Source organism: Camarhynchus parvulus, chromosome 1, assembly GCF_901933205.1.
Source record: "Camarhynchus parvulus chromosome 1, STF_HiC, whole genome shotgun sequence".
In the NCBI taxonomy this organism is placed as follows: domain Eukaryota; kingdom Metazoa; phylum Chordata; class Aves; order Passeriformes; family Thraupidae; genus Camarhynchus; species Camarhynchus parvulus.
In genome coordinates, this window is record NC_044571.1 from 76312604 (window position 1) to 76339070 (window position 26467).

At 36.9% G+C, this 26467-nt stretch overlaps 1 protein-coding gene across 3 annotated transcripts in view; it reads right to left on the reverse strand.

Moving 5' to 3' along the window:
- The window catches only part of ARHGAP42 (Rho GTPase activating protein 42), a 145147-nt gene that overhangs the window by 46846 nt on the left and 71834 nt on the right, over positions 1–26467 (reverse strand). For all 3 annotated transcript variants that reach the window (XM_030960727.1, XM_030960709.1, XM_030960718.1), the window contains 2 exons: positions 20962–21033; positions 3234–3335 (listed from right to left, as the gene is read on the reverse strand). In XM_030960727.1, coding sequence (XP_030816587.1) covers positions 3234–3335; positions 20962–21033 — 174 coding nt within the window. The remainder of the gene's footprint in view (positions 1–3233; positions 3336–20961; positions 21034–26467) is intronic.

The window sequence follows — 26467 nt, forward strand, 5'->3', positions numbered from 1 at the left end:
AGCTACTATTGTGATTTGGCTGTACAGGCTTTTGACAATATTGATTCACCTTCCTAGCCTAGTGTTCTAACTCTACTTCAACATATGGGCCTCAAGGATATGTTTCAAATCATTCAGTACCAGCATCTCCTTCCTATATCTATTAAAAAAAATCAGGAAACTAATAATATGAAGCTGAAATCAAGCACTCAAAATTCCAATAATGAACTGCTCTACCTTAAAATTAACTCTGCCATTTGCCATTTATATAGTGTGTTTGGCTAGTGTTTTCCCTGGTAGTCTGTTAATAGCTTTATTTCACAATAATAATCTATCACAAAGACAGTGCTACATAACTGAACAGAAGCAGTTGCCACCACTTTGGGATGAGATCCAGCAACGCCTTGCTCACACAAATGCCATCAATAAGCACTTGAAACAGATCTCAGCTCTCTCATTTAATTGTACATAAATAATGAAACATAGTTTTAGAAATTGTCTCTTTTAGGCTTTGCCTCAGAAAAAGTATTTAAACACCTAATTAAATCCATCCCTACTCTGAACAGTATTTAAGCAGGTTGTAGTTGTAATGATACTTACAACAACCAAGTGCCATCTCAAATATGGTTTAGGGCCATAATCATCACCAGGGAAAGGGACTAAATCAGATTTCCCCAAACATATATTCTGTAGAAGCTTATGAATTTGTGTTAACACCAAAGGATTCAGATTTGTAAGAATTGCTTTGAAAGTGATCTTAAAGTTTCAAAAGCTGAAAGTTTAAGGTTTTTCTGTGAGTTCAAACTGCATGTAAAAAATAAGGAGATCTGATGGATATGATTTTGAATCTCTACCTGTATGATGTATAGTTATAGTGAGTAATATTTTCATTGATGTAGGCTATCACCTCAATACATACACCAGAACTTCACATAAGCTTGGAGACTGATTCTGGAACAGACTTCAGAGAAATAAAATTAGAAGTTCATTACATTTCTCAGATCACTCAATTCTGCCCATTTTCTCCTCTATTGTAGGCTTCTTTAGGTAGTGAAAAGATGCTACTGTGAAGTGGCTTTTTGATGCTAAAGGAAAAAAGTCAGTCACCTGTGTAAACTGCATCAGCAGTCTTGCAGGCTCTTAAAATATCCAACATATTTCAGTTAGGTGAATATATGCAAACTACTCTCTACAGAATATGTTTCAACCATCAAACTTCAGATACCTAATTAAGGTGATCTCAATTGGACTCAAGTGAGATATGTAGAAGAACCCAATAGAGTACAAGATCTTTGCTTACCCCAGTACTCTTTAACCCACATAATGTGATGAGGTATCAAGAAACCTCATCAATTCAAGGAAACAGTATTTTTCCCATGTAGTAGTCAAAAAATGGTATTTCCACCTCCCTAAATGCATGATGTTGGCTTGAGGCATGGACTTCCCATCTCCTGCCCTGGGCACCAAAGCCCCAGCTGCCAGCACTGCTTGGTTCTTGCTCGTGCCCTGCTCTGCTGTGGGCTCCTCCAACAAACTCCATCCTGGACATCCGGGCTATAAATGGGGCTCACCCAAACCACTCGGGATGCCCATCAAGAGATGTCTTCAATTTCAGGTCAGGAATGGAGCTTGGCCTCCTTTTACTTCCAATATAGACAGAGGCCAAAAGCTTCCCAGGTTAACCATTTTGGTACTGATTTGCTATTGTACCTTCTCTTACGGTGGGTCTATGCTGCTGATTCAGCACATCTACAGCGGTAGAAAACGGTGAAAGACAGAAATGCCAACTTATGCTCTTTATTCTTTACAAGAGAGGCCTCTAGAAATCAGAAACCTCAGGCTCAGTTACAAGATTTTACATCCAGATATGTCACTTAAGGAACACACTGGAAAAAATTATTCTGGTTTTCCATTAGTTTATAATTGTGAGCCAAATCCACTGTTATTGTACCACAGTTTACTAGATTCACAGTTGTTACTTTGCACTTCAGTCGCTGCTTTTAGACTGTAATTATTCTCATGTCTCAAGAGTAAAATATTTTATTTATTTTATTTAGCTTCTATTCTAGAACAAATTAGTGTTTAAGCTCACTTTTCCCCTATTTGGTAAGACTTTCTCTTTTTTTAAGCTGGGGCTTAGCCTCTAACAGAACTGCTTCTTCATCAATACATAAGATATTTGGGAAAAGTGAAAGCTGTGACATATAAGTGGAACAATAAATCAATCCTACATAACTACCTTCTTATCTAGACTGATTATTACATCGACAACAACAGAAATTCAGCCATATAGACATTTCTAGAAATTTTTAATTTCTAAGCCTTATTTTATTTGAATTATAATATTATTGGTAAACATGAAAAAAGAAATCCTACAACATATGATTGAGTGATGGTCACACCTTTGGTGAAAAGTCCATCTGCAAACTAACCCCCATGATTTAAGATTCACCATGACAACAGTAATCTCATCAAAGTGATTTTTACCTACTTTTGGCAGAATTCCCAAAGTGTCATTGATATAATATTGCTGGGTTTATTGTAATTTGCTTACGAGACAAGTTATATTAATTTCTATCAGCATACCAAAAAGCCCAGGAATCTTTCTGTTAAACCAGAAGTCTTCATGGTGTCTTTTTTTTTTTTTTTTTTAACAGAAAAGAATCAGCCATACAGATTCTTCAAAGTTGAAGTTATAGATACAATTTCAGGGAAATTTCAGGAGCCTCAATTTCAGAATAAGATGAAAAGGAGGAAAAAAAAGCAGAAAAGAGCATTATTAAAGTGATCTCAGTTCAGTCTTCTGGATTATAATTTATGTGAAATAGAAGCGCAATTTCATCAGTTAATAGATTAACTAGCAAACCTAGAAGCAATTAATTAATTGGCTTTCCAGTATTCCACATATAGCTTATAAAACTCACACTTTCATGGTACTAATATAATTCCATTGTTGCAACCAATAAACATTAGCTGTACTTGAAATACATAAAGTGGCAAACATAGAATATTGCTTTGTTCAAATATAATTGAAATACATAAAGTGGCAAACATAGAATATTGCTTTGTTCAAATATTTAACTCCTATTTGTGTCGTTTTCATCCCAGTCAAGAATTTATAGTCACAACAAGCGTGACCAGAAACCATCACAATTTCATATGAAATAAAATATAGCATGTCTTGAAGAGAACCAGTTTGTTATCATGATTTCTATGCAAATGTGAAATTAGGTAAGAGTGTATTCAGTTCTTACATCTTGCAAATGAGATTCTTTCTTCTTGGCTGACAAATTTAAGTGCTTCTCTAAGATGGAATAATATTTCTCACTTTCCTTGTCAAACTTCTTCTTCCCATCCTGAAAAACAAAGCATTCTCAAGTGAAATATTTCACTAAATATCACAGCTAACTTAAATTAAAAGAAATAACAGGTGCCAAGATATGCCTCACTATTAAACCACTTTTGTTGGTTCCAGCATTTTTAGGGTTGAATTCTTAAGTGGAACTAAAGATAGTAGGAGAACTGCTTCAATTATTAAAAGCAATAGTAAGCAGGATTTTTCCCATAAATAACAAATCCATACAACAGACTTGCATGGTTTCCCATAGTAAAGACATATGAGATTTTATGTAAGTGGTATATTTTTAAGCAGACACTTAATACAAAATAATCTTCCCCAAGTTTTTTAAGTCTACCTAACTGCCACACTGTTTTAAAAAACAAACGAACAAAAAACCCCAAAATCACAAAAAACCCCAAAATCACAAAAAACCTGAAACAAACAAACAACAAAAACCTCCAAACACCTCACCCCCACCCAACAAGCAAAAAACCCCCAAAAAAACTCTCACTGTGGAGGACACAGATGAGTATAAAATATGTGATAAAGACATAGCCCTATTCTTTGCATTTAAGACTAATACACTTATTTTCCACCCACTCCCCTAAAATACGAGGATGAGGGAAAAGCATATGTGTGGTTGCAAAATGAAATTGGTCCAAAAGTCTGTTTCCAATAATATTTCGATGTGTCTGAATATTTAAGCTTGTCTCATTTAAAAGTTATCCTGCCTTTTTCCTTTCCCACTCCTCTTTGATTTTCCCATCATGTACAGCCAATCCTCACATTTCTACTGTAAAACTATTTTGATACATAATACAAAAGAGCTACTACTTTGAGTAAATTAAGAAACATCTTACTTTCTGCAAACAAATTCAGAATTCATACTTCAAATCTTTTAAAACCTGCTGTTCTGAAATTTAAATCTGAAATTTAGGAAAAAGATAGGTTTCTCAAAAGCTTTTCCATCCTTCAAGGAGTGTCAAATTTCAAGAAATAGGAGAACTGATTGAAGTTGATATCCCATCAGGATATTATCAATGATAAATCTATAACTTTTAGTTAAAAAATATTTATTCCCTAAAAAAAACAACTTTCTGCCAGTGATTTTTATAATCTTAGTTAAGTCCTAATGATTATTAATTTGAATATTTTGAGAAAAAAAAAAAAGCTTCAAGACAAACAGTCCTACTTACCCATGTGCAAAAGCTATTAATGATAGAAAAACTAATTATTGGACATCATGCAGTAACATCAGGTCATTTTAAGAACCGTAGTGATTCTCTCCCTGACCTCTTTCTCTCTAGAATTTTTTTATACAAAAACAAATAACTGGCTCGCATTGTAGCACCACCCTGTATTCCTTAGTCATATTATGGGAAAGTCAGGTCAGTCAGAGAAATAAGAAATAGGAGGAAGATTTTAACGACATGAATTAAAACTCATCAACCAGCTGCAACAACAAACCACTTAATGATTAGCTCCAGTGACTAAAGCTTACAACAGTAATTATAGTGAATTGTTAAACACATCATATACTTTCTATCCTGCAAAAAGTTCAAATATATTTAGTATGAAAAACATGCACACTTAATATTTGCACTACTTCACAACAGAGATATCTTCAAAAGACACCAGAAGGAAAAGAAGGCACTTGACCCAACAAAAGATTAAATAACAATACAGAGTAAACACTAATGCCTTTTATATTTAATTACGGATAAGCAAATACCAGCACAAAAAGGCACAAAAGGAAAAAAAAAGTTTGTATTTTGTTTAGCAAGTGAAAAAAAGCTATAAGAATTATGTACCAGAATCTTTCCCAAACACATTCTAAAAAGAGAGAAGGCAGAAGGCCAGAGTTGCGGCAAATAACTTGTAAGTCAAGAAATCAACTTCTGTGGGGTTGAAATCATAGGTCAGTTCCACAGCCACAGTTTTAGTGCAGAATACTCAAGTGCCAGGTCTTCATGATGAAGCAAGATCAACTTGTGTATCTCAACAGCATGATCAAAGGTGCTGTGTATGTCAACAGCACCTTTGGTCACAAACAGAAATTCAGTTCAGTTGATCACTGAATGAAAGGTGCAGTTAGCTACAATACTGTCTTATCTTCTGAAATAATGATATGTGCTGGACTAGAAATATGAATCAGATTATTTTAAAATCCAAGTGACAAAGCTGTCAAAGTAATAAACTTCAGGAAATACTCAAGTTAAGGGCAAACTTGATGAAATGAAAAATGTCAAGAGAACTACTTTTTAGGTGTTTTTTTCCCCATGTAATTGTGAAGTGGAAAAGGAGTCTGCCTGATTGCAAGATTTAAGCCTTTGGTCACAATCTACTGAAGTTCAGAGGCAGACACCCTGTCCACTAGACCACCTACCTCAGAAGGTAACTCGACACAGCCTTTGACAATGAGGCCTGGATGCTGATAGTGCACATTTGGACTTGATATTGTGTTTGCCTCTGCTGTCTCAGATGTCAGATCAAAGGAATGAGCCAAGAAGCCATGGGCAAAGCTCTTGCAGGATTACCTATTTCAGACTGGGATCTCCCAGCCCAGCCAGCTCTTCCTTCCTCCCGTAACAGATTTATGGTACAAACCGTAGGTATTCATCTTGCCTTGTGAACTATTTGTCTCAGAACCAAGGTGATTGATAAGTAATGAGTAACCCAAAGTCTGGTCAGCCACTTGAGCTTATATTGACACTAACATAACTTTTACTAACAAGAGCTGGAAAAGAGAGTGAAGCTGCCCAGTGAGAGTCAAAGAAAAAGATGTGACAACAGGACTTTGCCAGCTGAAATACCTACATACAGCACACCAAATCCATGTCAATGCCTAGAGGGGACTATTGATGCATCTAATGTGGCTCCCATTGCTTTTATTTTCTGCTATGATCTATACCAAAACCTGTGAATGATGCATCACATCCTCTCTTTATACGTATAAAAGGAAAACAGAAAATTAAATTATCACATAAACAGATTAGTCCCCCCTGCCTGCCAAGAACAAGAGAAAAACAAGTTCAAATAAACTAATTTTGGTTTTAAGACATATTGTATCTCATGTGAAGCTTCATAAAAATCTCCGTGGCACTATCTATAAGGAAACAAGGAATTTGAAGGCTGTCATGGTCTTCTGCCAGCTCTCTCCCAGACTGCACCTCTATACTGCCACAGATCTTCTCAGCCTCCACAGTTTTTTATACCAGTTACGTTAAAGAGAAAACTACAAATTGGAGCTTGTCTGTCACCAGGACAACTTCTGGCCCAAGTGCAGTGTTTTCAGAGACAGTACATCAGATCAACTTCTTCCTCCTTTTCCGGATTTTAACTTAACAAGACCTTCCTCCTTCAAAGGTAGATGTTGACAAAGTAAAAAGACTAACAGAAATAAAATGCAAGTAAAGATCTCTTGGCAATTTGGGCTGCACTAGCGTCTCTACCTGGCGATACTCCTGGGAATAAGTTTGCAGCAGGACAGTGTTTCTGGCATTGCTCTGATTACTCACACATGTTTCTGGGAAAAGTATAAAAAATACTGGCCCCAACAGGTGAGTGAGTTTCCTTTGCTTGGAAGGTCCTCCAATGTGCCAGTAAAACCCACATATTTGGATGTCCTGAAGCCTCTGAAATCTGTTTACTTAATAAAAATTAGCAAAAAAAAAAAAAAAAAAAAAAAAAGATAGAAGCAGGTGATTCATGTTCTGGATGAGAATAAACAGTTTATGCCAAAATAGCTCTTGTCTCACACACTCAGTCAGTGACTCACAGCACACAGGCATATCCTAAGTGCAGTCACAGACTCAGCTTATTCCGGCTTTAGCCTGTTCTTCTGCAGCCCTCAAAACACTTTACACACAGCCGCTGTCCAAATGAACTATGTGAATCCTGGTCCCAGTAATCTATGCCCATAAGACTGAGAAATCTACTTTTCCATATACTAGGAGGTTTTCAAAGGAAGTTTCTGTACAAAAACATCTCCTCAAAGTTTAGAAGACATGATTGCTTTTGCCTAGATTCCACATTGGATCACGACCCAAGGAGAAGAAATGTGGTTGAATAAGAAAGCTTGTGCTGCACTGTTAACAGAACAGACTGCACCAGCCATGACACAAAGCTTAAGGCATGTGGCCATAAGGAAGATGCTGATTCCTGACCTCTGTACTGTCTCTTATTCCCTTCAGACTCCAGCTTTCTTTCATACTTGCACATAGTTCCTGCAGTAAACTTCATCCTTTCTCTTTGCCCTGGAAAAGTATCAATCTTTTCTTTCAAAATATCAGCTAGAACGTATGATAAAAACTCATAAATCCATGTGAGATAACTGGGAGGGTGCAACAAAAAAATCTAAGCAAAGAGAAATTACATAATATAAATCTTTGATGTGTTTTACACTGATGTAAGTCAGTCATATAAGTCATCAACACCTTTTGTCTAGACTAAGTCCTGCAGATTCTAAACACAGTAAATGTCTCTGTATAGTTGTTTAACCATTCTCAGGTGTGTCAAGCCTTATATCAGTTCAAAAATATTTACAGTTTGAAATGCTTCAAATTTCTAGGAACCACATTAGGAAAGCCCTTAACCACACACTTGCCTTACAGCATTTAATCGAGCCTTACTAACTGCCAGTACCCTCTTGAGAGACTTAAGCCACGTAATACTGGATCCAGGTTTAATTCCTTGTTTTATTCTCTCTGCTCAGATTTCCTGCAGAGTTTTATTTCAAAACCAATTAGAAAACCTCCAAAAAATTATCTTTTCAGAATAAATTCTGCTAGAGATACTTCTAATTATAGGCATGCCAGTTAGAAGTTTAAGTCAAAAGGTGTTCTTGTATTCCTCGTTTTACAAATATTTATGGCTATAAGAAGTCCAGAGATCAATTGCTGAGAAGTTTATTGAAAAGTTGACTCAAGTGAGTCAGATAGTTTTCTCCTGTTCAGAAAGATTTTGATTGCATGCCTTAACTAACCATATACATGCTACAAATCATTGGCATGATTCCTACAAATTTTACCCACTAGCTGTATTTTTAGATATAAAGCATAAATCGTTGTTATATTTTCAAGCTGACTTTCCTTTTCCACAGGAAATATCAAGAAATCTAGTATTTTTATAATGGTCTACCCCTACTTTGTGTGCAGTATTTAATGTCAAAACTGTTTTATGTATCTTCTGAATAATTACATAAATTATTCCTCTTATTTTTCCAAAAAAGAGCCTCTGCTGTCCTTCTCATTCACTTCCCTTTTTTTAGTCCCATATCTACCAATATATCATTTTGGTGTTATATTTATCTATTAGCTACCTCTTGTATCTGTCCATAAAGAAATTTTTTAACTCTTTGTTGCAAAATTAATATTTAACACTTTAAGAAGCTAATTCTTATAAAATCCCACCAAAACATTATCCTTGTTGAAACCATAAAATAAACATGTTTTGCAAGAAATTATTTTAAAAGGATCAAGAAAAGAAATTAAACCAGAAATCATTGCAAAGAAATTACTTGGAAAAAAGAAGTCAGTACCTTGAAAAGAGGAGAAGACCTTAATTAGAAAGCAAGTAAACAGTGTGAAACATGGCCATGATGATTTCTTTCTTCCCCTCACACAGAATTAGTACATATTTTTTTCACCAACTCAAACTGAGGTTTAGAAACTGTAGAAACTGGCACACAAATACAACAGTAAGACTTGAATATAGATCAAGTCAGACACACTTGTCAGTTGAAGAACTGGAAGGTAACAGTGAACTCTATGGAGATCAATAAAGCCACATTCCTTTTCTTTCTCTTTGACAACAACTGCAAAAATGTTGATTTTTGCAACAACAGACTGGAGATGGTTCATTGGTAGAATGTTAGACTTCAAATATATTTTCTCAAAGCCATCTTTTTCATTACCTCCCAAACAAAAAATTTAAATTTTATTTCTACAAAGTTAGTGGGATGTTGTTTGGAGATGTGAGTTTGGGGACCATGTCTTACTAAGTAGCAGGACAAACAAAAATAGAACAGTAGTCTAGAAAATAAACTAAACTTAGTTTGGGAAAGATTGATTTGAGCTAAGATCCTACAGACTTCTTGTAAAATTTAAAATCTCAGAGTCTCACAACTCCTTTGAGGAGAAAAAAAGTAAATTCACCTTCCATTTTATGTTGCCTAAGGTTTTGTTGAGCGTTCTCATGGAAGTAGTTGGTGAGTTGCTGGGTTTTGTTTGGTTTTGATAGTATTGAAATGATCACTGGCATCTGAGACCACAGGGTGCATTTTAATAGATGTCTGGATAGGAAGAACTTCTTTTTGGTAGAAATTTTGATTTGCTATGTGAATACTAAGGGTTCAAGATCAGGTTGAAAGATGTGACAAGCCTTTTTTTCCAGAAGAAAAAGTGAAAAGGTGATATAAAAGTCCTTCCCTCTTACTCCTCCAAAACAGAATTTAATGTACTGTTAGGCTATAGGGTTTCCCCAAATCCATAAGAAAATCAGAAAAGTTAAAGGACATGGTTTATGTATCATTAGCAAGTAATATGAAGTGAAGCAAATTTGTACCATAGTTCATAGAGAAATTCTTGTTGATTGACATAAAATAGGGTTAATATATTCATATATTATGTCTTATGTTCCTCATAACTGCTAGTGAAAACACTTCCAAATTGAAGCAGAATGCATCATGTAGAAAATTAAATGTCCAAATGACTATAAATCTTAAAACTATTCCTTTACTAAAAAAGAACAACCATATGCAAACCATGATGATCCAGAAAACAATATAGTATAAGACACAAATAATTATAATAAAAAGAACATATTGCAACTATGAAGTATAACAAGGCAATAAACTGGGAATACAAGACTGTTTATCAGCATTAAAGCTATGAAGACAGATATTAGAAACCGGCAGTTAAAAAAAATAACCTCAATTAAAATCAGGTAAGGAATACATAAAATTGAAATATACTTGAAACAAGCCAAAACTAATTTAAGTTTAACTGGAGTTCACATCTGTGTAAAATACCGAATAACCTTGCAAGAGATAATTTACTTTCAGGTTCATAAACTTCTGAAGAAAATGTTCTTTTCCCTCTGTAATGCCTTTAGAGATCCAAGTATCAGGTACTTTCAAAAGTGTATCCTGGAAGAGGAGAACCCATTTCCTAACAATTCCCTAGGTAATTCCATCAGCTATTTTCAAATTAAAAAGCAGATACTATTAGATGAGAAAATATGTTGGTAGAATGTCACTTGTTTTTCCCCAAAAGATTCTCTCTTGAAATGGAAACAAAAATATTAGAAGTTCCCAGCATTGCTGTGAAAATGCATGCAAACCTGCCAGTACTGTCAGGTCAGAAAGCAGGACATATTAGACTCCCTGTTATTCAACTGCAGATCTGTCTTGAGTTTATTTGGCATTTGCTGATTCCAGGAGTAGCTGCTCTGCGTCTGGGAATCTGCTAAATCCCTGCCCAAGAAGCAGGACTGGTAAGTCTACACACGTAATCTCATTTTATTGCTTTACTGTCTACTAAATATGAAGTATTTTTGCTGGAATAGCTTACTTAGGATATTATCAAGTTACTGCTTAAATAATATGGAGAAGCCCCCTAGAACATCAGAAACTGACTTGCTTTTCTCTGCATCAGGTTTAGGATAGCTTTCTGATGTTTAAAATATTTTATCATAATAGGAAGAGATTTGTTCCTGTATAAAAGCTTGTGACTTTAAATGATTTCAAAAACAAAGTTAGCCATGCTCTTTAGGAGCTCTTAAAGAGGCCACTTCATCTGCATAGTTAGCAACATCTTTGCTTTGTTGCGAAGATAAAGAAAAAAGTTACATCTTGTTACATCTTTGCACTGAGAGCAAAGATAAAGAAAAAATCTGCAAAGAATATAATGTCATTCAAATAAAGCAATTCCAATAGAACAGCTTAAAACTTCACATACTCACTGCTTTATTTCAAAAGCTGCAGATAAAAATATCTCTTTCTTAACTAGTAATTTCTTTTTTTAAACCCTCTTTGGGAATCTCCCATCTATGCCAACCAATCAGCCAACATCACTGATCCCAGTGTGCCAGCAGCACATTTAGCACCACTCATGGTCCCAGGGCACCTCCAACGTCATCGCAACAGGACTGCAGTGCTGACCTGAGGAAGAACTTGAGGCGTGCTTTGAGAAATATTTTAGATTAATACACACAACTGGAAACTGTGCTGTTTACATATATTTTGGGAAAAAAAAGGGAAACAGTCTGAGGTCAATGTCAGAAGTGATTTTGTTTTGTTTTGTTTTGTTTTGAAAGCATCTATTTTCAGAGTCCCTTTTACAACACTGATAAAAGAACACAAACTATCACTTTGGGGTGAAAAGTTAAGCCTCCCCAGTGGCGTTGTTAAGCTCACCGAGTGCTCTCAGATTACTTCTTGGGGGTGGGTGTTTAATCTTCTCATGAAGACAAGAATCTGAGACCACCCCTTCTTGGCAAACTCCACAGGAACAAAAGGTTCTGTGGTAGCTACTTTAACCTGACAGGTCCTGAAATAATAAAAATGCTTTATTTGGTGGAAAGATGGATCTCTTGATGCTCCCATATCTACCAAGACACAATAAAGTTTCAAATAATGATGTCCATTTTTGTTACAGTATAGAAAGGATACTTCCCAGATACAATCATCCACTTCACTTAGGAATAGAGCTATTTCAGAGCTTGCTTTACCAAAAGCAAAGTTGCTATATTAGTAGGAGATGCAAATTTGTATATTCCCAGGCCCCTGCAGAATCTGCTGCATAGATAGAACAAGATACAGGATGAAAGGAAATCTATGGCGATACAGCTGATCAAATGATTTTCTATTTAGAATGGAAAAAGGCAACTCCACCTGGAATAAAGATCCACAGACCCCACATCATCTGAGAAATGTCCAAACAATGCCCAAAATGTAACTATAACTGTAACTATTTTTATGCTGTTAACTTACTGACACCATGAAACAAAGGGTAGCAATGCAGAAAGAGACCTTAATTTTCCCCCAAACTACTACAGAAAAACCCCAACATGTAACAGAGTAAGATTAACAGATGAATTCATACCCATGTGTAAGACCTCATGACTTAAGCATTTCAGTACAGTTGTGGCACTATACAACACCCACAAGCACAATTCTGAAGTAATCCCTTGTAGGTTAAGAGAAGGCAGCTGCCTTTGTCAAAACATAATGAATTTGGTTTGATAAAGGATGCTAAAACTCAGGATGGAGTCTAATTTTGAACAAAGGGAGGAAGAGCAGGGGACTAGGTGCCTTTGAGCTGGTGAATGAAGATTGACACCTTGTGCGGGGAGCAGAATATCGGACTCTGCTTCTTTAAGTCCTGTCCTGCTCTGTGTCTGGGCAATTGGCCACTTCCTGTATTTCTCTTAAATCCTTCTTGAGACTTTTGTAATCTCATCAACAATCTTGAGACCTGTTTTTCAGGTGTGGGAACATGATCCTGTCCATGCTGCGGCCAAGAGCAAGGCTAGAAAGAACTTAACAGGTGAGTAGAGCTACTGCACTCTGTTTGCCAAATCCTCCATGCCCTCAAACGCTCACTAAGAAGTTTAGTACTCCTGTGAGCTGGAAATTAAATTTGAAGGTCAATGTCTTTGTTCATGCTTTTGATCACAGCTCAGGAGTCCAGTAGGATTCTAGCAGCTGTGCAGGGTAAGGATGCAACCTTCCTGAGTCCTTCCTGTGACACACACCACAGTAGGCTGCAGCAGATTAGCAAGAAAAAAAGCCTTTATTTAATTAGAAGATGTCAAAGTTTTCTTGCATTTTTATATTCTTTTGTCCTTTTTCAGTAAAAAGGCTACCACTACCTAAGTTTTAAGGTTTTTTTTGTTTTACTAGCTGTAAATTTTTAAAAAATAAATGGTTCTTTTTGCTAAGAAAGGTATACTGCATGCTCACTTAAACAATTCCACCAATTCACACATTTATTCTAAGCCTTAATTCTTAAATGTTATGGCAGAATAATAAATTATTTTCCAATTTACTACAGAGGATTAATTTATTTATCCTTAATTTATATCTGTTTTCTTTATGATGCAAATTAGGATCTTATTAAACTGCACAAAAAACGAGGCTTCAGAAACTGGTTTTAGTCAGTGAGCCAGTTAATCACACTCACTTATAACAGAGAGGCTGCATTAAACAGAATTTATTAAAACTGATTATGCACATAACATTAACTGTTTTCCTCCCAAAGACCTGCAGTTAACACACTGAACCAACAGTTTTTAATCACTGTGTCCACAATCTTATAGTTATGAGATTTGAGTTTTCACTCTCATCTTTTAAAAGAATACACTAAAAGTGAAACAAGCTTTTAGGATTGTTGTCTTTCTTTTGTTTGTTTTTCTGTTAACTTCCTAAAAGCTTGTCAACTTTGCATGAATCAGTAATTGAATTGAAGCAAGCTGCAATAAGAAAATAATTTTGTTTCATTTGCATATGCTGTCCCAAGACCAGTCACTTCAAAAAAGACTCTGGGTCCAGGTGCTCAGCCAGTGTTGTCTTCCAGTTTAATAGTTTGGCTCTGCACAGGAGAAAGTAAGACTTGCTTAGACGAAATATATGCATACAGGGCTCTTCACCAATGTTTTCAAAACTTCCCAAATATTTCACACACACAAGTGTAGAAGAAGCAATGGCTAATCATACTGGCATTACAATTATTTTGTTTGTTGCAAAAATAGGTCTTTCATTGCTTGATATTTCCCTACATTTATTTGAATAAATAAGGGAAAATACATTTGGTCTATTTAAAAAATAATTTAATATTATACATTTTCATTAAATGCAAGTTCTGATTCTTCATTTCTTGCATTTGATAATGCTAGTTTAAGTAAAATATCAGATTAGAGAACATATATGGGATTATTTCTCAAATGAAAGTGTTTTAGGACCAAAATCTTGGAATGAACTGTATTTACTAGTGCAATTCACAACTTTCACAGTTCAGAAACTTTAACCAAAACTTGAAGATTTATGTAAGTAAACAAAAAGCTAGAGAAAATTTGTGCTTCTCTATCTACCAGAGATAGATGCCTATTAGCCTATAATACCTAAAAAGATTGCCATGAGTTATTCATCAGTACAGCAGGTCTTTGGGTATGCAGCTGTCTCAGGACCATTGAGTAGCCTCAGTTCCTCATGCTCAGTTATTTATTCTCACACTTTATACCAAATCCTCCTGCCCTCCTCCTTTATCTCAGCAACCTACGACAATACCATCAGTTTTTTTTTACCTGGTCATTACCAAAAATAAAACAACAGACTGATCTCAAACTGCCCCTCAGGATCTTCTAACTGGTGACTTCTCTCTCAGACAGTCCCTCCCATAAACAAGACTCATTGCCCTTTTCCATTGAGCTAGTTCCTCTGACAGACTGGGTTTCTCATACTAAGCCCCATCTAAAATACGTTACAATGACTCATGTAGAGTGTTATAAAAGCCTGGCTGAAATAGAAACAGGATTGATCCGCTGTATTTACTTGCCTACAGAATAAGTTATCAAAAAAGATAGCAGGTAACTGGTAGTAACTATTTTTCAGAAACTGTTGCATTTTAACTCAAAATATTTGGCCATCGATAATTCCCCTTGCCTGTTCTCTCTTTATGCTTCCTTCTCCTGGCCCCCTCCCTCCATGGTTCAGACTGACATTAAAACAAACCAAATCTAGTGGGTGCAAATACCAAACCTTGAGTGACAGACACCACTTGTAATGAAACACCTCCTGCTGTACCTACTACAGCAAGGTCACTCATTTTTCTCAGTTAAAGGACAACAAGTGCTGTGATTTGATCGGATACCAAGGAAACTGATTCACCAAATGGGCATTCTAGTATTTCTAACCATCTTAGGTACTTATCTAAAACTCTGCTTTGACAGCTTTCTGACAGACCTTAAGAAATGGGGGGTTTTGTTTGTTTCACGCTCCTCAATTACCAGACAATCCAAATTAAATACAGAGAGAACGTGCTACCTCCTGCATGCCTACATGTGAAGATAGATGTGAGCAAAGATGTGGGAAAATTAATCCCAGCAGTAAATATGGATTTGTTTCCCAAGTAGAAAGAAATTCACTGCTTTGAATAAATGAATGAAATTAAATAATGATAAAAACTAATCCTTCTGGCCAAAACAAGTTATTTTATGAAACAAACAGATGGAATTGTAAGGAGGACACAAAACTCTCCTTTTAAGTCTTAAAACCAAAATTGCTTCTGTTGTCTTTGATCTGATTTAAGTTGTATTAAAGGTCAATGAACATTGGAACAAATACTGCCAAATACTGTACTCAATGGATAAAAAGAAAGAGGAAGGTTTGGCTTTATTGTCCATAACACATCACACAATGAGCTCACCAGCATTACCAGCTGGGGCCTCGCAAACCACATTGACCAAATAAGGCAAAAGGCTTCGTGCCTGGAATCCTTTCCCAGTTACCTCACCCGGCTTCTGCTCGCCTTGCCACAATAATTGGAGAGGTCATTTTTTTAAACTCAGATGGAGTAAATCAACAGGCTGTCCAATGCAAAGCTGGGTTTGTGTAGTCTCTGGAGAGAACTCAGCTTTATTTAAACTGAGTGTGTACAGAAAAGGAATAACTGAAATATGTGCAATAAAAACAGAAGAGCAAAAGTATAAATCAAGAAGAGCAAGTGATGTAGATTTGTATATTGCTGGTTAGATTACAAACACTAATGTTTTATGGGGAATGTTTCTCAAATTTGTTGGGTACCTTCAGCTTTTTGAAGTGCATGTGAAGAATTGGTCTTATTCTTGTGTTATTCCAAAAACACTTGACCTTTGCACTCTTGGGTTTATACGGTCCTTGTATTTAAAATATAGCTTTGTAACGTCAACAGGATATATTTTATCTTCCATTTTCTTTTTGATTTCTGAGACCATATTTTTGCCTAAACTCATTATAGTTTTGAAGAAAAAATTAATATTCTCATTCTCTATATTAAAAACATTTATAGGATATTCATCATGGTGGCAAAAAATCTTGTGAACTTATTTATCACTAAGATAAAAAGGTGGTTCTCATAATTTATAACATTTTCCCCTTTTTTTCCCTTGGGAGGGTGGGGTTTGCTTGTATTTATCTGCAACTGAATTTTATCTGGTGTTTCACTAAAAAAAAGAAAAAAAGCCCAGAAATCACTTTTAAGTGCTCTTTCACATAATCTTCACCCCCAGCAAAATCTGACAGTAGTACCTAATACAATTTCATGTTTTGTATGTTGGTAACACAACTATCTAATAATATTTTTCTTCCACAAAATTCGGAAACACAGCTTAACAGGGTACTAAAATGTATAATGTTAAAGTCCGATTAGAAGACAGAGTCCAACACCCAACAGCTGCTTGGATCTCTAGTTACTGCTAACATTTTAAATGCTAAAGTCATTCCAATCTTGTGCTTCTATACCCAGTCCCTTTAAATGTTTGTCCATAAGATATTATAATGCAAATTAATTGTGAAGTGACAGCTCTAGAAATGTGACATTACTATCAGCTATCCTGTGGAGTTTGCACCATCCACAGAATCACAAAATCACAGAATATGCTAAGTTGGAAGGGGCCCAAAAGGATCATCAAGTCCAGCTCCTGGACCTGTGCATGACCATCCCCAAGAGTAACACCATGTGCCCGAGAGCATTGTCCAAAAGCTTCTTGATCTCAGACAGACTGGTGCAGTGACCTCTCCCCTGGAGAGCTTGTTCCAGTACCCAACCACTCTCTAGTGAAGCCTTTTTAAACAGCCAATCTAAACCTCCCCTGAATCAGCTTCAGACCATTCCCTCAGGTCCTGTCACTGGTCACTACAGAGAAGAGATCAGTGCCTGCCCCTCTGCTTCCCCAAATGAGGAAGCTGCAGACTGCAATGAAGTTTTCCCTGTTTCCTCTTCTCCAGGCTGAACAGAGCAAATGATCTCAGTGTCTCCTTGTATGGCTTCCTTGCCAGACCCTTCACCACATTCATAGCCCCTCTTTGGACACTCTCTAATAGCTTCCTGTCTTATATCATGGCACCCAAAACTGTCCCCAGCACTGGAGGTGAGGCCGCCCCAGCTCAGAGCAGAGCAGGACAATCCCCTCCCTTGCCCAGCTGACCATGCTGTGCCTGATGCCCCCAGGACAGGGTTGGCCCTCCTGGCTGCCAGGGCACTGCTGGCTCATGTTCAACTTGCCATCAACCAGGACCCCCAGGTCCCTCTCTGAAACACTGCTCTGCAGCATCTTATTCCCCAGTCTGTCTGTACATCGAGGGTTGAACCATCCGAGGTGCAGAACCCAGCACTTTTTCCTGTTGAATTTCATCTGGTTGGTGAGGACAGCACAGTCCTCTAATCTGTCAAGGTCCCTCTGCAGGGTCCCCAGTCTTTGAGGGAGTCAACAGCTGTTCCCAGTTTTGCATCATCTGCAAACTTGCCTATTATCCCTTCCAGTCCCGTGTCCAAGTCATTTATGAAGATGTTGAAGAGCACAGGGCGGAGGATGGAACCCTATGGAACCCCACTAGTGACAGGTCACCAGTCTGATGTCACCCCATTCATTAAAACCCTTTGTGCCTGACCTGTGAACCAATTCTCACCCATAGCATGATGTGTTTATTCAGCTGAATGCTGGACATCTTGTCCAGAAGAATCGTGTGACAGTATGGAAAGATTACATCAGCTGGCTTCCCTTGATCAGCTAGGTAGGTTAGCTTGTCATTAAAGGAAATGGAAATCAGGTTTGACAAGCAGGACTTTCCCCTCATGAAGCCATGCTAGCTGTCACCAATGACTGCACTGTCTTACAGGTGTTTTTCAATACCTCCCAGAATAATCTTCTCCATAACTGTACCAGGCACTGAAGTCAGACTAACAGGCCTGTGTTTTCTAGGGTTGTCCTTCTTGCACTTCTTGAAAACTGGGACAGCTTTCTCCAGCTTCTAGTCAGCTGGGACATCTCCAGTTTCTCTTCAGAGAGCAACATGTATGCAGAAATGTTTTGGGATTTTGGGCAGGAAAGGGATGACAGAAAAACAGAAGCAAGTTTGGATTTGATATAAATATCATTCTACACGCTGTTTTAGACTAACACTACAGGGAAAAAAAACAGCTCACACCTGCTGTGGACCTGGTAAGACACTGTGGACACTCAACTGATGTGTCTAGAAAACATCACAAATAAAAAGTGACATTCTCAGTGTTCTGTGACACTTGCTGCTAAAATCCAAACAAGAAAATATCTATATCTTCTGCCTGACTATCAGCATAGATCATCCCAGAGGAGTTTAAAGAGCCAAATATCTGTGCAAACCCTCCTTAACTGCAGATAAATAACCAGCAAGCTCAACTCATTCTATATTTTTAAGAGCTCATAAATGCTCAAGGGCTGATCCCAGTGAACAGAAGTAGGGGTAAGCAATCTGACCATATTTTCCACTTTGCCAATAATGGTTTTCACAAAGCCCAAATTTCTACTCTACTTCATATGGGTCTCATTATTCCTAGATCATACGCTGCTATTTTTTAATTACTAGAAAAACAATACTGAATGTAATTAAGCTCTGACTTGTTTGTGTTGATACCATTTAGTTAAAGGCCAACTGTAATTGCTTCCACTGATAAAAATCAATTCAAAGGCAAATGTATCACACTTGGTTATGACGGCTTTCTGAATCTCTCATTTCTGAGTTGGGCAGTTGAACTCCATATGCAGTGCTAGAAAATATGTTTGTTTGACATTTTATAAAACAATGATCTGGGAGAGCTCTCTTTAGGGTATCCATGTGTCAAGCCAAGTATCCTGGACTCTCCAAAACACAGCACTGCATAATAAAGTGCATTAGACACTGGAATAAGAGTTAGCTGAGCCAGTCTCCCTCCTGAACTCATTCTGTACAGTGTAAAAAAAACTCATTCTGTACAAGTCAAAACAACTCTAAGAGGAGTAGATGTCCATATTTTACATGGAAGAATTGGAAAAGAACCAGCCACTGTGATATACCAAACAGAGAGGACTCAACCTGTCCTGTAGTGCCCTGCCCTTAATATTCTTGATGATACAAAACACAAAGGAGTCATCTTTAATTAGATAACTATGCATGTACTGACATCTACTGAGTGATATATTTATTCAAAGGAAACCTGAGTGTCGTAGAGAGTTCTGCAGAGAGTCCTGTGAACCACCTATGGATTGTCTCTGTCATGCAGCAAGACAGTCAGCAGAATGGTGGGTTGAGCTTTCAAATAGGGTGCTCTGAAGAATGATATCCCTTAAACTATGAGAATAGGAAATGAAACACAACTACAAAGAACTGGATGACACTACTAAAACCTACTGAAAACTAAAAATAATTTTGTGCTGGGATTAAGTTCTGATTCATGCAGCATGGTAAATAATCTCCCAGTCCTGCATCTCACAGCAGCATAGGGGTGGGACAAGAGAAGAATGCTGTTGTACACAAAAACATATCAAGTGAAAGAGTAAAGAACACCCACTTCAGAGAAATCTGACCTCAAGTTCGCAGTACACATTCTTCACAAACATCTACTTAGTTCCTGTGCGGAAGCAGCCCCATGTGTTTGCTACAAATTCACAATAGCAGAAAAAGAAATATAAACCTTTGGTGTCTCTTTCCAATAGCTCTGTTCTTCTTCTGAGTTTCTTTGAGTATAGCACAACCACAACCTCACCTGCAACATCAGAGAGCTTTTTTTTGTACTCATTTAACCTTACAAATGAATGTTTCCCAAAAACTTTTATGAGCACTAATATAAGATGCAGAATGCTTCAGAACTAGTGTATTTATGCAGACAGAAGAACCAAAACCTCTAACTGACTACCACAGCATCTATGCATAGCCCAGAGACTGTAATGAAAGCAGACACTGACAGCCACTCAAAAATTCAGGATCAGACCGAAAACAGCTCTTCCAGACTAACAGCTAATTCCAACATACTTTTCCCCAATATATCGGATTTCCTGAGCTGACTAGTGAACCCTGGTATAGACAACCTGCATTGTCTCTCTCACACAGATATAACACTTAACACCAAAGAACCAGATAAAATTACCAACTGGAGCACTTCCACCATGGGAAAATCCCTGAAGAATATTAAAATGAATACTGTGGCAAAATGAACATGAACCATTGCACTGCATCAGCCATGTAAAGAGGAGAGGGAAAACACAGGCAGAGATCGTACTGAAACTGTCTTCTGTCTTTATAGAATGTCTGCTTGAGGGACTCATAGCAGCCGTTTGAATCCTCCTTGTGGTTCTGGGTTAACCCAAGACGCAGCATAACGTAAATGCAGATCAAAAGATGAATACAATGCCAGATGGTAGGAATGTGCAACAGTAGCAAGAGCTGTCTTCTGTGCATATTATCAGTCTTTAAGCTTCATTTCTAAATTGTCTCCTCCTCTGAAGCAAAGTATTTAGTATAGTTTACTAACATAGTAATAAGGATGGCATCAAGTCTGTTTGAATACAAAATGCTTGTTTTCAGTCCAGCCTTCAAAACACATCGATAAACTCAAATAAACATGAAATGAAAAACAACCCCAGCCACTTACTTTTGCTGCTCCTATTTGCTCTTTTCGAAACTTCTCCAGCGGTGCTATTAGCACATCATTAGCATTCTGGATCTGCAATGTTAAACATAAAGGATGTCTTCTTAATACAGAGTATTTGCAGAAAGTGGAGTCACTGTAACTCTGCCAATGTGCAAGACTGAAAAACGCATGTCCGAAACATTCTGGTAAGAGCAGAAGGCAAGTAATTATGTTTTCTTTACACAAAGCATAGAACACACATGTACACTAGTCTACCACGAAACATTTTTATGAATAACTAAGGGAATTTTAATGGAAGATGCAATAATTTTCTCTCCAATATGCAGAAGGTTTTCTGGTGCTTTACTTCCATTTCTTGTATCTTGCCTAAAACCAGAACAGAAAACAAAAACTTTCAGGAATATATTTTGGCAGAACAAAGAAGACAAACACGTGAATACTGACAGCACTGACTAAAAAAAGTCTGTGCTTATGGAATCTGAAACTTTGACAGCTGTATCTTTTCAGCTATCCCTTTGGATTACAGACCTAGGTACACTGAGCAGAAGACAGTGAAGCAGCGAGCTCTAAAAAGATACGTGGGTACTTAAAAGAAATACTCTAGATTGGGTTCCTTCACTTTTCTAGTTTTTAAACTAATTTGAGATGTCCTGCAGCTATTTTTATCCCTTTAACCTAAACCAGAGTTCTTAATGAAACACAGTTTTCCCCTCTGGCCTCTGTTTATTTAGTGTAAATCCAGTCCTGGGAACTCCTCCCTGAAACCCATTCCCAGCAGCAATCACCCAAAGCATCTGTAGTCATTTGGGACTGGAAACACACAAGCAGCAGAACACAAATGGCAGCCAAGCCATCATGCCACTCTCCAAGGAAAGGAAGCATAATTTCCCCATGTGCCTTTTAGGTACAGGAAGAATAACCAATTAAATTGACTTTGCTGATGAAAATCAGAGAAACTAAAACCTGTCAACATATCAGAAATAAAGTACAATAAAACACATTAGAATATTCTATTATACTGACTACAGGAAAAACTCTGGGTTTTCTGCACAAATAGCTTTTTTCTTCTCACTAGTACAGTCTTTACCAATACTCATAATTTGGGCTTTGGCAGGTTTAGTGGTCTGGGCAATGCTAACATGTGCCTAAGCCAAATGTGAATGAATACAGTTCTTGTGGTTCTTTCATAACAGTAATTGATAAGTTACATTGTCAGTTGAGCACAAAAACTTCCCAAAAGGCTGTAATAAAAACCATATAGAATAAACTCATTGGAATACAAACACAGTTTCTTTCTTCCCAAACCTAACATTACAGTTCAAAAGACCACAGAATCACCACATCTCTTAGCAGGGCAAAGTTTTAGGAGAAGCTGAGACTCTCTTTGCCACCCTTATGAAATGAAGTCCAAGACAGCAATGGCAACACCGGAATGCTCAGTGATACCATGATCAAAATGTGCTACATTAAAAAAACAAAAATAAGGCACAGAGGATGAGGAGGAATGTTTTCATTGCATTCAACATCTTCCATCAGTTCCACTGGACCAGACTACAACATTACCTTATTCTCCAAGTGGATGCTTCCCAATAATATATAGATTGTTAGCCATCATCCAGCAATCTAACTGGGACTCAACACCTTTTACAAGGTGAAGTGCATGCACTTAGCAAAAGATAATTTCAATCCCAAGGATCATTAAAGCGGATTAACAGCAGTGCAAAGATTAAATGACTTGCCTACTACCAAGAAAAATTTGCCTGGAAGTAGCAGCTGGAAGTTTTGATAGCTTACAGAGCATGTACGTGGCTTTTAGCAACACATACAGAAACCACAAATGATTGCTGAAGTCACTGGTATGGAAATGTGGATGCATTTTTTTTTCACATCCCAAGCTAAATTCTTCTCTACCCTTTAGATTCATTGCTAAATATGTCACAGTTCAATTAAGGGAGACAGATATATATTATTAAGTAGTTACTTCTGAAACCAGCAATCACTACTAGTCTTCTTGCTAGTCATTGCCAGTCAAACTAATCCCATGTGGAGCTGAATGGCCTCCCCCTTGATTCAATGCTACCACGGTCATGCAGCCTCCATACCACACCAGGAGAACTCACTCCTACATATTGTCCTCTTGGCAGCATTAAAGTGACTGAAACACAACTCCTACCCATCTCATTCCAAGATGCTGCAAAGCAAATTCTAAGATACTTATCTTGGAAAAAGAGAATCCTGCTTCAAACACCATGGAAGAACATACATACAGGAAGCAAATGGAACGGAGAGGATTCGCCTGAGGAGTAAGTGGCTTTGCTGAGCTGAACTACAATATCATACTCCCACAGATATACATGAAGTGGGAATGGACAGCAGGCATTGCCAGGCTTTCATTTAGACAGGGTCTGTGCCTCTGAACAGATCTGCTAAGCAACAACAACAGAACACACTGCAAGCTCATCCCTGGGATGAAAGGTTTACTGGCAAGAGCTCTGTTGTGACAATTCATCTCCCAGCAAAATTAGGAGCTAGGCTTTGGTTTTGGGGAGGGAGAATTTGGCAGCAAAGGACATGAGAAAATCCCAGCAGATGCACTTCAACAGCCACTATTACAAATGCAGAATGCTTCACTGTGTAAAGACTTCCATCAATTTCTACCAGGTTGGGCCTAGCTTTTGGAATCTGAAAATTATAGAGAAAGAAGAACTTTTGCCTTACATATTCACTTATTAATTTCCTTTCCTTTTCAATTACTATCACTGGAACTACCTCACAGTTTCTTTCTTAAGGGTTATAAATCTGCATACAGCCCTCCTCCCCCCCCCCTCAAGTCTTCTGCGTCCCTTTTAAAGCAGCAATCCAACACCCACACAACCATTTATGTGGAAATCTGACTGCTTTAGATAATCTGAATTTTTCACTGTGTGGTCCTAATACAGTATCTTTTTTCCTGCCAAGATGATAATCCCTCTCCTACTCAGTTATTGTGCTAGGTTGAAATCAGGGACATTGGGAACAGGCAAACAATGTCAAAAAGACTGTAACAGTTTTTGTAAACAGCAACTTCAGACATCCATGTTGTGTCTAAAATTTGGATCTTAGCCTTCCATGCTTACTCAGATTAGTCACACCTTTAGAGAAGTTACATTTTGCTGATCTAACAGTTATTGAATGTGACACAGTTCCAGTGCTCAGCATGGTTAATATGTGGCAGTCAATCAAATTACGTGATTGTTTCTCTTGTTTGGCAAAAGCAATGGTCTTTCTCCAGAAAAAGAAAAGGAATACCACAACTTAATTTACTGACAGTTCATCAGTCTTTTTTTAATTAGGATGCTAGACAAGTATTAGCAGACATAATACAAAAATATTACTTTGACATTTGAGAGAGCTATATTAGATACAGTAATAAAGAAACAGATTTTTCCACACTAAAAAGCTTGTTCAGATTTTTATCTTTGGTATATATAATTCCACTTAGTTCTAGTTAATTCTACTTGTTGGTAAAAGCACCATTGAAATAAGTACCACTAAAACCACCCAGAACTTGTAAAATATATTTGAAAAAGAAGCATTTAAAAATTCAAAATACTTTTTCTAAGGCAGTTTGACAACTTATGAGGTTGGTCATTGTTTGCATAACTGCAACATTTCAATATACCCTGGCAGCCTTTGAGACAACATGGTGAAACCACTTAAGTTTTCTTTTCTGATTCATGATCATCCACTTTTCCAACCTACCCTCTTTCCCTCCAGGAGTTAGCTGTGAAATTGAATTTATGTACCAATACTGAGATTGGTGCATAATATTGCGGTTTGCCCAGATTGCAGATGTGGAGAGAAACTCCACATCTATGCATTGAAGACTTATTGGGCTAGCAATTTTTAAAATTTTTCTTTTTTTAACAAAACTTTAAATGATTAGAATGAAGACCATGAAGAGAATCATAACTATTATACAGTGTTAGAGAAGAATAAATCTCTTGCAAACATATCTGAACATTTCCATTTCTAGATTTTCTTAAATTCAGGTCAACATTAATGTTTTGAATGAGTTTTCTAATCAGTTTTCTGATTTTTCTGAATTTAGGAGAGTGAATGATATATAGTCTGTACATGCAGCATTCTTCTTTTACTTAAACTGAAAGAGGGTAGATAAAGATTTACATGGAACGAGGGCAGCTTTAGGTCAGATATTAGAAGGAAATCCTTTATTGGGACAGGTTGCCCAGAGAAGCTGTGGATGTCCCATCCCTGGAAGTGTTCAAGGCCAGGCTGGATGGGGCTTTGAGCAGCTTGGTCTAGTGGAAGGTGTTCCTGCCCATGGTAGAGAGTTGGAGTTGCATGACCTTTAAGGTCTCTTCCAACCCAAGGCAATCTGTAATTCCACTTTGGTAGAACCAGTGGATATGAACAGAAATTTACCTAAAAAACATCAATGCGGCTGCTAATTAATTTTTACATACAAACAATACAGAAATTTTAAGCCCTGAATTGTTTTATAGGCTTTTATCATCACCTTAGTGTCTACAGGGCTGAACTGCAGTAACGAGGACAGTCAATACCTTTTGAGCTTTGTATTTTCATTTGTAGGGATAAGGACTAGGTAAGTCACAGAAAAAACTGAGTTAACAGATTTACCAATTGTCAGAAGAAGACAGCAACAATTCAAGTGAGGAATATTTGCAGTAACAGAATTATATTATACTTATCTGAATGACAGCAAAACAATTTAACTATGAAAAACTTCAGTGTTTATATAGTGTATCTTTGAAAAACATTTTTTTGTTCCAAAATCTGCTATGACTACTTTTCATGGCAACACAGAATGACCACACTAGCACATGGTAAATAGAACTCATTTCCCTGAAATACTGAATGGCTCTCAAATTCTGAGTGCTGACAAATATTAACTTTTTTCATGTCAGTATAAGACTTTCGGAAAACACAAATTAAATTCATTCAAAGGGGGCAACAAATCTCATAGGTAATATATACACAGTAATGTGTTTCTAATTTAGAAAAATATTTCTCTAGTAGACAAAAAGACATAATTTAATTTTAAATCTTTTCCCCAATAACTAACAATTCCTAACATCTGATCAAAATATCTCTTCTTTCAGTCTGAGGACTGTATCAGCAGCTCCTAATCAATACAACTTCAAATACAACATTTGAGACCAAATACAGACAACCAAGCTTTTGTATAACTTATGTGTCAAATTGAATGCTACAAAGAATATAAACATGCCATGATAAAATACTGGTCATGTATTTAAGTGCACAATTTCTGTTTTAGAAGTTTAAAAATGTAAATATTACACAAAGTTAATATTGTGAATTTCAATGCCTGTAACTTCTTGACCTTAGCAAGACAAATATTTTTACAGCTTTGTACAGAAAACTCTACACAGACAAGTCACATACTTAAAAACAAGTAATATACTCAAAGTTCATCTTAATACCTCCCACCTTTACAAAAAAAAAAAAAAGATGACATCAAACA